This window comes from Colossoma macropomum, unplaced genomic scaffold (genome assembly GCF_904425465.1).
Source record: "Colossoma macropomum unplaced genomic scaffold, Colossoma_macropomum, whole genome shotgun sequence".
NCBI lineage: Eukaryota > Metazoa > Chordata > Actinopteri > Characiformes > Serrasalmidae > Colossoma > Colossoma macropomum.
In genome coordinates, this window is record NW_023494784.1 from 30,392,539 (window position 1) to 30,405,280 (window position 12,742).

General features: G+C 38.4%; 1 protein-coding gene across 1 annotated transcript in view; it reads right to left on the reverse strand.

Moving 5' to 3' along the window:
* The window catches only part of LOC118806621 (inactive dipeptidyl peptidase 10-like), a 76,424-nt gene that overhangs the window by 23,691 nt on the left and 39,991 nt on the right, over positions 1-12,742 (reverse strand). Inside the window, exons 6-9 of the mRNA XM_036568113.1 lie at positions 5,903-5,955; positions 4,057-4,138; positions 3,269-3,389; positions 1,018-1,172 (exon numbers count right to left, since the gene is read on the reverse strand). Of these exons, the coding sequence (XP_036424006.1) occupies positions 1,018-1,172; positions 3,269-3,389; positions 4,057-4,138; positions 5,903-5,955 (411 nt within the window). The remainder of the gene's footprint in view (positions 1-1,017; positions 1,173-3,268; positions 3,390-4,056; positions 4,139-5,902; positions 5,956-12,742) is intronic.

The window sequence follows — 12,742 nt, forward strand, 5'->3', positions numbered from 1 at the left end:
CACACACACACGCACACACACTCATTTTCTAAACCGCTTATCCTTCTGGGTTGCAGGGGAGTGCTGGAGCCTATTCCAGCAGTCATTGGGCAGAAGGCAGGATACACCTTGGACAGGTCGCCAGTCCATCACCATGCTGGAATATTCCCAAATAAAAATAATTTGTAAGCCCAAACATTAATTAATGTTGAGGTCTGGGCTGTGGGGTAGACAATCTATTGTTCTGAGAACACCAGCAGCTTCTTTGTTTGATTTGAACATTTTCTTTTCTTTTTTTTTCTTGTCTATTTCCTTTTTTCAGTAAGGGCTTCTTGACAGCTGCACGTACTTTTACATTCATAGTGTTGAGCTGTCTTCTCACAGTGGAAGAATGGACAGAAACACCTATGGATTTTTTTCAGATCTGAAGCAAGAGTGGAGCTTGATTCACTCTAGAAAATGAAAACTTAAAGTACTGTTTATCTGATGGTGACAGTGTTGGTGGTCTACAAGGTCTTGCACGGTTGTAAGGAGTCCCATTTTCTCTATATCTTGAATTTGTGAACTTCAAATTCACAAAGGCCTATTTTTTCACTTATTTTCTCTTATTTAGCTTTGGCTTTCCCTGCTATTCTATAGGTCTATTATCTTATATATACCGTCTCCTCCAAAATAGCCACTAAACATGAATGACTTACACTTAATGGCTGTTTTGCAAGAAAATTAAACAAAAGAAAGCTGGTCTCTTACCTTTGCACAGTAATGTATGTGTACATAACTTCCACATGAATAAAATTTATTGCCAGAAGTAAGTGAACTAAGACAAAGCTATGTTGATGTAATATATAACAATTTGCAGTGGAAATAATGTACATATTTGAATCAAGTAAATTCAGTGTATTTCTTTTATGCGTGTAAATTACTTTATAGGAAAATATGTTTGACCACAGTATTACCATCAGGCTTATAGACTGTAGGTGTGTGTAGAGTGAGGTGTGTGCATGTTTCAGAGTGTGTGTGTGTGTGTGTGTGATGTACCTTAGGGTATGGATATTGTTTGCCTTTGGGGTATGTGTCTCCTGTAAAGGTGGGCAGCACCATGTTGGGCACCAGACTGTCATTCAGCACCAGGAACGCCAAACGTTCACCATCAGGAGACCACCAGTGAGCCACATGCGTATGCAGAATTTCCTCTACACAGACACACACACACATACACACACAGGTATGATGGCGATTGCTTGTAAATGACTGATGCCTGTATAATTGGGTGATGATGAGGTGAACGGCATTTTGATTAGGCCCTTCATTAACACTTCTGATGTGAGCTGTGTGTGTGTGTGTGTGTGTGTGTGTGTATATGCATGTATATATTAGACAGCTAGAGCTAGATCAGTATTATCTCTCTGAACAGACTCGTCTCCACAATTTAATTACCGAACATCAATGCGTAAACTTTCACTCACAAATCTGCATGCACTAACTCACACACACCCACACACACACACACAATGCACAGCTTCAGATCTCTCATACTGATCTAATTCATTTTTAATTAGTGTTTGGGATAAACTGGCAATCTGTCTAATTTAATATTTGATTCAGATTTATTGCAGCCGGATGAGAGACGCAATTGCCTCTTTCAACAGTAAGAGATGTTCTTTATTTCTTTCACTACACTGTTTCCACACAAACTGCATCACAAAAAAGCAAATGATTAATGTAAGTTAATAGAAAAATTAGGCATGCACCGAAATTTCACCCTCTGAAACTGGCCAAAAAAGAAAAAAGGCCTGAAGATTACAAAGGCCTACCAAGACGTCTCAAAATCTAACACTATACAAATCATTTGAATCATAATGAAAACAAGAAATAGTTATTAAAAACTACTGTTTGTTCCTTCACTCTGCCGTGCTCGTCAGTGCAGACGTAGCGGCTGCAGTTAAAACAGTGGAAAAAATGTTGGTCATGTGAACTTTTATCACAGTTTATATGATGGACATTAGAAAAGCGATTTGTAATCACTGTTTGTCCCAAGTATCAGGAGGGGGTACAAGAACTTCTCCATTACAGATTTGATACCACTGGAAAACGCATCCTCTCACTTGATACACAGAACACAGCAAAATAACAGAAGCAGAAAAGAAAAAGTGAAAGTGACCACGAGCACAACAACACTGATTTTTTGAAATGACAAAAACATCACAAACTACAGTACAAAAGTGCAAAGTGTAAATAAAAATGATGGAATTCACTGTGTTGGATCAACCGTTCTCTCCTTGTTAAGGACGTTCATTGCACATACTGTAGTCTACATACTGTAATCATTTTTGTAAGTTTATTTTATGTAAACTGTTTTTATTTATTATCAGCTCAGATTTGTTTTATTTATTATCAGCTCAGATTTGTCTTACTGAAAGCAGATTTTATCAAAAATAAAAGTGTATTTTCTCTAATACCTTGTAACTTTTATGTTTAGTACATTTATTAAAAAGCATAAATAAAACTTTGAAAAATAAAAAATAAACATTTTTTACATTTTAAGAAAAGCTAAGAAAAAACTTTTTCTTGGTTTCAGCCATAAATTTTAATTTCAGTGCATCACTAGAAAAAATGGTAAGATTCTAACAAGCCTGTAGTACAAGACTGTGGTCCTCAGCCTGTGGATTGTCATCCCTCCAGAAATGGTAAGATAACTTTAGCAGGTTGCAGATGGGTTGTTTGAACAAGGACTCACAGTGTCATTGATGAAAAGTACCACTCTTATGAAGCACTAAAATCCTGAATGCTCCCATGTGGAGACTCTCCATCCAGCAAAACACGAATGAGTAAGTGAGTTATAAGCCAGACCACAGCGTGCTTCGCATCTAAAACAGTCCATAGACCTATAAGGTATTTATCACATTGTCATTACGAGCTAAAAAGTCTGGTTGGCAAAAAAGTCAGCTGACAGTAGTGTGCGACAATGCTTAGTCAAGCAGTTAATCTAACAGTTAGTTATTCACTAATTATGCTAAAAATGTAAACATATCATTTTGCTCAGAATGGCCGAGTTGTGCAAGAGCTGTCAGAGGTTTGCAAACACAGCCATATGATTAAACACTCTAATCAGAAATAATTGTTGTTTTGTTAATTTATAATATATAATCTTCATGTGTGATAATTCTACAAACCTCTGGCCTGGAACACACTTGGTGTGACATCACATACACTTGGTGGGAAGGGGGTGTGTCATGCTTCAAAAAGGTTGAAAACCACTGGCATGTGAGAACAATAAGGGCGTTCGTACCTTCGTAAAGCCAGTCAGCGATGCCGTTGTACACAACGCCTTCCTTCCCCGAAGAAGTTAGTCTGAGGGAGTTACTCCTCACGTCTGACTGGTAATATATATTATTCTCAAAGATGTACACCTGCACACAGAGGAGAGTTCAGAAAGGATCAGTGAACATGATAGAAGCTTAGCAGAGTATCATTGCACATGCTGCTCTGAACAGCAGGGAGGTTCGTCTCCTATTCTGTGGACCCACTGCTCCGCATGACACTGAACCTTCCATGCTGTAATACACCTGATCTGATTCATCAGCTGATTAGCAAACCCTGCAGTGAAAGCACAAAACTGTGCAGACCAGTGGGTCTCCAGGACCGAAGCTAAGAAACCACTGCAAGGCAGAAGTATTGAATACAAGCTGTTTTTCCACCTGAAGGTCATTCTAACATATTGTAGCAAATCTCTGATAGCATCTGACTCTCTGCAGCGCTGACTTCCTGCAGGGTGCACAAATTGCCTCATATTAAAAAAGTAACTTGAAGGGTCAAAAAAACCTTCAAATTCCAGACAATACAGATGCCAGAGAATCTCTGGAGAAACTAATGAGCATGAGCTGGAAGGAAAAAGCATGTCTAATGGCTTTCATCTGCAGACTGAACGACAATTAAATTAGACTGTCTCTTATTGAATCAGACACCTTCTGAATGTTCAGGGAAATTAAGAGAGACTGCTTTAAATATACATAGTAATGAGCAGTAGATATCAGTACATTAAACAGAGGAAATTTCAAATAGCTTTTTATCCCTTACCAACTGCTGACCCTGCACCCCCCACGCAGCGTGCTGCAACCTGGAGTTAAGCACCTCTGGAGGGTCCAACTCCCACACCTCCCTGTAACATACACACACATACACACAGAACCACACACCCCACATACAGATGTGTACATAAACTTGCACAGAAAGGCACTATCACCTATTACTGTTCTTAGGCTTGTTTTACATGGTGAAGCTGTCATTCAACTTGTTGCATGTTCTGAGTTGCCTGCAACATAATTTCTGCATACCTTGACAATTACATGAAGAAATTATTAAACAAAGTTGCTTGCATCATATTCAATTACTCCACTAGTTAACCAAATTGGCAGCTTGTATTATTTGGTACACTGTATGTTTCTCACTTTAAAGTAATCTGTGAGGTGTAACTGAATCATTAGCAGCGTTTTTAGCATCTTTGTTTATTTTTTCCAGCTGTTACTGCTGTTCTTCTTTTTTCAATACATATATATATATATATGATGTTTATCTGTCTAGATCTTTTTTTATCTCTTGTGAGTATTTTAAGGGGAAATTTTCAAAAAGTATAACAAAAAGTTCTGCATAATTAAATCACATATAATAAACATTATTTAGAGTGGTTTTATGTAAAAGGTTCTGTTCTAGAGAAACTTACAAGGTCACAGTTGTTCACAGTGGTGGTGATAGGAACTAGACGTCTGAAGCATTTAATGCCCCTAAAAGCCCCTCACTGATTGTTACTGCATGAAATGGTTACGATTTTGCTGCCTGATACCTGATGCGTAGTTTCATGATACTTTTGTTTTTGATACTTTTGATACTTTTGTCTGTTCATGGCAGCTGGATACACCCAGTGTTGGGCAAAATAGTCCCCAAAAAATACATCTTTTCTTAGATTTTCTACTATTTTACCATTGTCAGCCTTACATATAAAATATGAAGACACATGTAGGTTCACTGGTCATTTAGGACAGTAAGCAAAATGGCTATATTTGTGCTGACATGGCGACCCCAGTTCCAATCACTACCACTGTAAAGAACTCAGAGCTGGTAAGTCTCTCTACAATTAACCATTTCACATCAAACCACTCTGAATGGCTTTGTTTACATTTCTGTAAAATTCTGGAGAGATTTTGAAAAATCAGTGGAATTCTCCTTTAAGCACCAAATGACCATTACCATTATAGCTTGTGATGTCCAAAGTAAACTCATCCTGCCCTAGAAACACAATAAGTTCATTGTAGACCACGTCTCAGTCTCCCCTACTGTAATAGTATTATAATAATGTAAAAAATTTAATAATTTTCATCTTTTGGATCTCTGTGTAAAACTAGGGGACATCAAAGAAGAGAAAATGAATCTACTTACATAAATCACATTAACAGTAGGCTAAAGAAGAATAAACATTGGCACAAGCACCTGTTTAAACAGCTGTTAGCATTAGCTGGCTAGTTATTGCAGCTGGTAAGAGAAATATTAGCTCTGAGAAACTCACGTTTGTTGTCACAGCTCAGAAAACTGACAAAATGAAAAACTACCAGCTGTGCATAAAGTCAATCAGGGGAATCTCTATTTTTAATCATCCAGTAAACAAATTCTGTTTTATTTTCTTTGTTCTTTGATCTTGTGAAATCAATGGTTTGAAAGTATGTCACTATCACTGTTTTGTTTGACTGTTTTATGAAACTTGTTCCACATAACTGAAATGCTTGAGTGTCAAATGAGTTACAGGACTTTTTACATTATGCAACTCAAGTGCAACTTAGATTCATGTGTGTTTCAAGCAACTAAACTTGCATAAAAGTTTCACTGTGTAAAGCCAGCATATCTGTTATTAATGTTGAGCTGCATCCATTACCTGGTGTGAATATTATAGATGATGTAGGAAGCTGTGAATGAGTGCCGGTAAACCTGAAATTGCAAATAAGACAGGAGATAGTCTGACAACAGGTAGCAATTGGAGGAGCCTAGTGTATTGTAAAGAAGCAAACAAAATGGTTAGGAAAAGTTTTTATATACACATTATGGATCACTGTACCAAACTGGTTCAAAGTCAGGGTTGAAAACACATTCTGGACTTTTAACTGACCTTACTCATGTTTATTTCATTAAATAAATTATTAAATGTTATATTTTGTCCCTACCAACAAAATAATAATGCCTTCCAAACTTTCAGTTTGGAAACTTTCAGCTACTTTTGAGCAGAATTCAAAAACACTTGCCAGTACATGACTAGCAAACACAGCTTTGAACAGCTGTACAATTCTTCAGATTACACACTCATTTTCAGACTCTGAGACACATTTACTTCAAAACAATGGAATCTAACTGCTCACCATGTGACCATGAGGGACAGGGATGCAGACTCACTTCCTCCTCTAAAATGCAGGGGTGTGGCTAAAATAAGGCTCTGCCTACAGACTAAAGGTTTCACAAAAATATGGAACAGCTATTTTCATTAAAAAAAGTTTTCTTTAATTAAAAAATTTAATTCATGATAAATTTAAATCTTTCAACATCACTTTAAAAGAAATCAAAAAGATCCTTTTAAAAACAACAGGGTTGTTTAGGGTTTGGGACAGCCACCTCCCAATAGAGAGAACCCTATAAACAATAATTTTGTATATTTTTAGCTTAGTACTAACTCAGTTAACACCTTGTAAATAATCCTTGTAAATATCTAAGGTCTGAATTTTTAATAGCTTTTTTTTCTGTGGGACCAAAATTTGACTTTGAAATATCTATATACATTAGTGTTCAAAACCTTGGAATCACAGTTTTAAACAAAATAAAAAAAAAATGTTGCCCATAACTGGATAACATTATTCTCTTATGATGGTACCACTTTAAAACTTCATATTTTGACAAAGAAATCTGCAAAACACTGGGGAATGAAATTATAATTAAATAAACATCCACAATATTTAAAATATAGTGATCAATTCTTGAGGCAGAAAATGTACCAAAAACATAAATAGTACATTTTGGATAAAGGATCTGCCTCATGAATTGATCACTATTACAGTGTATTATTTATCATTTAATAACTTCTTAGTGTTAGCCAAAAAAGTATTTAATGAAACATCTTGAAATGCCTTCAACTGTCTAGATTATAATGTTTCCATCTTCACTGTAAAAGGCATTATTGAATAAAATCACAGCAATGATAAATATGACAAGTGTTTCCAAACTTTTGAATGCTAGTGTAAATAGACAGACAGACAGACAGATGGATTATTTTATAGGAGATAATTTTATATCATGTAGAAGGGGAATTTTAGAAGGTTTTTTTGTACTTTTTTGAAAGAAGTCAGTAAAAAAACATGACAAGCCGTAGCGTTAATTGAATGAAAATGCAAATGATTATGTAAGTAAATGTGTCACTTATTGTCATGTAGCTGCACAGATCCCTGCAGTCAAACAACTTTGAATATGAACTATTTTGAGCTCTTTTGCATCTTTTTGTTTGTAGTATTCAAGTGTTCAGATTTTTAATACCTTTCATGCAGTAAAAACTACCACACACCTGATTCAGGTATTAGGATGCTTGTTTTGATACATAATTAGCTGCTGAATTGTTTCAGATGTGCTGCTGCACAGAAAAACAGTAAACTGTGCAGCGCAGCAGTAGTGTGGATTTGGGAAGCGCTGTGGTAAAGGATCAAAGGGAACAGCTTGAATGGCATCAACTGGCTTCACAGCATCTCGGTAAAGATGAATTACAGGCTGCAAACCGCCAGCAGCAGACAGCTTGATCAGTCTCATACACATACACACACACACACACACACACACACATACACACACACACACAGTTACATATTCAGACATAAGTGATACAAAAATCCATGATCTATTATGCAAGACTACAGCACTCTCTCACTGAAAGACAGAGCAGTGATGCAGTGATTGGCTGCTGGATGCTGCATGAGCTCAGATCAGAAAGCAGATTGGTTACAGGCTCCTGAATGAGCCCAGATCAGAGAACCGGTGAGCTCCTTCATGAGGTCAGATCATAGCGGGGAGCAGGGCTACATTCATCTCCAAGAGAGCTACCAAGAGAGACGGTACTACACTACACACAACTACTGAAACAGCCATCACTGCTACTGAGAGAGAGAGAGAGAGAGAGAGAGAGAGAGAGAGAGAGGAATAGAAAGATGTAGACACATAGACAAAGTGAGAGAAAGAGGAATAGGCCTCTGCATGCAGACATGTAAGTCAGACAGGCAGACAGTTGCAGTAATGAGAAACTGACAGAGAGACAGACAAGCAGACAGGCAATGAGAGACAGACAGACAGACAGACAGACAGACAGACAGACAGAGAGAGAGAGAGAGAGAGAGAGAGACAGGAAAACCAATAGAGAGAGAAAGATATTGAGAGAGAGAGAAAGTGAGACAGGAAAAACAATAGAGAGAGAAAGAGAGATTGAGCAAGAGAGAGAGAGAGAGAGAGAGAGAGAGAGAGAGAGACAGAAAAACTGGTAGGGAGAGAGAGAGAGAGTGAGAGAGAGAAGACCAGACAGTATTGTGTGGGTGGTTGAGTGCTATTATAAAACAAAACAGTTTTTTTCACTCGAGCTGCATGAATTGTGCTCTGAATTATGCAGAGCAGATGAGGAATAGAGGAATGGAGAGAGAGTGTGACAGAGAAAGATGGATGGATGGAAGGAGAAGAAGGGAGAAGCGGAAGTAAGAGGCAGAGTGACGACTGGATCTCTCACTCGTAGAAACAGTGAGAGTGAGTAATGGCATTGAATCTGATGCTGGCTTTGACTAATTATTCTGCTTAAGTGAATAAAATATGCTGCCTCTGAAAGTAAGTGTGATACAGGACTATGGATCCTCTGTAGTAAAGATCGGCAGAACATGTGTTTACTGATTCATACAGTTACTATACCAAGTAAAGTGAATTAGCCTTATGGCCCATTCAGAGGCCTGCTGAAATTAAGATACTCACAGTGGTGTAACTGTCTTTTCCAGTGACCCCTGCCCTCTCACAAAGTAGCAGTGAGTCCAGGCTTTTTCCCTACCAGTTCCTGATTCAAGCAATAACTATCATCAGCTGTGAGCGTAACAAGGTGTAATCTAAAATCCCAATTCGCTTTGAGTGTCTAATAAGAGTGTAACGATACACTGTGTCACAATACACTGTGATACAAAAATGTGACAATGGCTGCGTCCAAAACCACTGACTACCATATTAAATAATATGTGAAAACAGTACACCACAGATAGTAATGAATTCAGTAAAGTAGTATGTATAGTACAGTAGTAAGCAGTTTTGCTTGATGTGCATCATGGAGGTGGACGATTTCAGCTTCATTCTATTAACTATGCCATCTAATGTAGTTGCATTGTTTGAACACCAAAGGTTTACACACCATGTTCAGGATCATTAGATTTTGTACAACAATTGTGTAACGCAGCCAGACAAGTCAGACGCGTGCGGTTAAAACAATCTTTACTGGGGTTCAAGAGTAGCGTACTCAAAGAACACGTCAAGGTCAAAGCCGGATAAATCCGAATGTACATAACAAACGGTCCAAAAGGGAAAAGACAAAAGGCAGAGTCCAGAAAAACAGGCAATGTAAACGGTACACAGGAAAAGCAACAACACACAAAAACCAATCAGTAGCTCTACAAAAGACGCAATACCTCACAAAGACCTAGACTACAAGCCTGGGCTTATATACTAACTAAACAAGACATCATAATCAGACACAGGTGCTGCATATCAATATTCAGGCGAGGGAGAACGGAGATTGGTTGGAGTTGGTGGGGAGACAGTCATGTGATCTCCCAGGGAGTTCTGGGAGATTGAGTCTTTCATGAGAGCAGGATCAGAAGGATGCATGACATTGATTTTTACTGGTCAAGTAGTCATTCAAAAAAGTGCACATTAAAAAATGTGAGTGTTCTCGACGCCTGTGAAAAGTATTTTGTTAGTAGGTTGCTAATAGGAGCTGTTCTAGTTCCAAATGTTGCAGTTTGAAGCGAGATGTTCAATGCAAAACCGGTTTTAGCCGTATTTCAGTAAGTTTCAGTCTCAGGTACTCATACACAGATTGACTGTAAACTGCACCTCTCATGAAGACTTTAAACTGGCTCTAGTTCGTGCACTGTCCAGTAGGAAAGAAATGACTTTATCAAGCTCAGTGGTAGTAGTAAGCAGTTCTACTCATCAATAAGCTGTTGAGAGCATGGTAGGTTATAGGTCTAGTCACTGAACCAGGAAACATATTTATGATATCTCTTTTTAAAACGCCATTCCTGAATTGCGGCTAGCAAGTAAACAAGACTTCCTTGTGTGTTTGCCGACGAGCATGTCACACTAAACAGTGTGGATGCGACTGGATGTTTGGCATGTCAATCAAATGGCCCTGTCCTATCACAGATCAAAATCCCAGTCTGGCTTACGAGCCTGTATTTCATCTTATGCAGCTTGCAGTGGAATTGGTTTCATATCCACACTTATTAAGTACTCTGGGCTTTGTGCTTAGCAGAAAAACTGATTTTGGTTCTTTTCTTGGTGCTGTTCACTGCAGTTTTTACCACTGCCGTATTTCAGGCACTGACCCCAACTACTGGACTACTGTCCCCAACTCCTCGACTGCTACCAACAGCGTCGACTACTGGATTTATCAATCAACAAGTCAACTAGTCTACGCAACCACTAAATACGTCGGCTGAGAAGACCCAACAAACTGCAAATAAAAAACTAGCTGCAAACTCAGAAAACACTTTTATCAAAATGACAACATAGGAGCTGCATTTTACAAACACACTGCAAATTCGAAGAAACTCTGCAAACTCAGAAAACACTTTTATCAAAATGACAACATAGGAGCTGCATTTTACAAACACACTGCAAATTCGAAGAAACTCTGCAAACTCAGAAGACACTTTCATCAAAATGATGACTAGATTTCACAAACGCACTACAAATACAGAAAGCACATGCTACTTCAGAAACGCTGACAAGCTAGTTACAACTCAACGGATATGTTTCTGGAGGACACTCAAAGAGGACGGAGTCATTCAGACTTATTTTCTACGCAGCATAAAAGTAAAAAATATCAACAAATAGGCTTATCAACGGAACGACAGCTAGCTTCTCTCACTCGAATTCAAACAGCGGATGGTTGTTGATTGACTCAGTGCAGCAAAAATGAGGACTGCTGCTAATGATTGTAATGTGTTGGAGTAATAAGAAATCCTCGTCTGCGCTACTTACTGGAGCCGCCTCACCACACAGTCACACAGTAACTGGCTCTAGTGTGCACATGCACACTCAGCGCAGCTACTGCATGGCAAAGAGTAGGAGAGAGGAAGTGGATCATAACATTTGCTTATCAGAGACAAACTTGCGTTTTTTTTTTTTTTCACACAAAAGAACAAAACAACTTTTTACTGTTATTTTTAGGGTCAATTTAGAACACCCCTAAAAAGGGGCTAGACACGCCTATGGTCTGTGGTCTTCTCTACTTCTGTCAGTGATTTTCTGTCATAGATATTCCATCCCAGTTGAGTCTTCCAGAAATATTTCTGTTGTGTTATGACTGGCTTTGCAGCGTTTCTGAAGCTGCCTGTGTTTTCTGTGTTTGCAGTGTGTTTGTAAGATTTAGCTCTGATGTAGTCATGTTGATGAAAGCGTTTTCTGTATTTGCATCATGTTTTTAATTGTACTGTGAACAGGGTCTTGTCGGCCACCTTGTCAGTAACTAAGTACACACAAGTACACACATCACTCTTTCAGATCCAGTCTTGTTAGTAGATTGTGTGATGACATGGACACAGTCCTCACCTTTTTTAATTAAAATTCAAAATATCATTAGAATATCGAATTGTGAGTTCAATTTCAAGAATTCAATTGAGTCATGAGCTAAGTGGACTGTTACACCCCTTAGTGTCTAATCTTACTTTTCTGTAGAGCCTAATTTCAAACAAAAGACAAATCAGCGAAAGGATTTACAAGTGCGTGTTCACATGAGCACACACACACACACACACACACACACACACACACACACACACACACACACACACACACACTTCTAAGAGCATTAGAGAATTATTAGTGGGTTGGGAGCTGACTAGTTTCTCTGAATAGATAGAGGTGTTCATCAGATTAATCACTACAGTAACAAGATTAAAGCTTGTAATCCACGAAGAGTTTAACTTGCTCCTCTCTCTCTCGACCTCCCACACAATACTGTCTGGTCTTCTCTCTCTCTCTCTCTCTCTCTCTCTCTCTCTCTCTCTCGCTCGCTCTCTCTCTCTGTCTCTCTCTCTCTCTCTCTCTCTCTCTCTCTCTCTCTCGCTCGCTCTCTCTCTCTGTCTCTCTCTCTCTCTCTCGCTCGCTCTCTCTCTCTGTCTCTCTCTCTCTCTCTCTCTCTCTCTCTCTCTCGCTCGCTCTCTCTCTCTCTCTCTCTCTCTCTCTCTCTCTTTTCCTCTCTCTCTCTCTACTCTCCACTATTTTACAACCCCTTTTCCAAAAAGTTGAGATGCTGTGCAAAATGTAAATAAAAACAAAATTCAATGGTGTAAAAACCATTTAAACCCTATATTTCATTGAAAACAGTACAACGACAACATATCAAATGTTGAAACAGAGAATTTTTTTTGTTTTTTTGAAAAATATATGCCCTTTTAGAATTTGATGCCAACAACATGTTCCAAAAAAGTTGGGATGG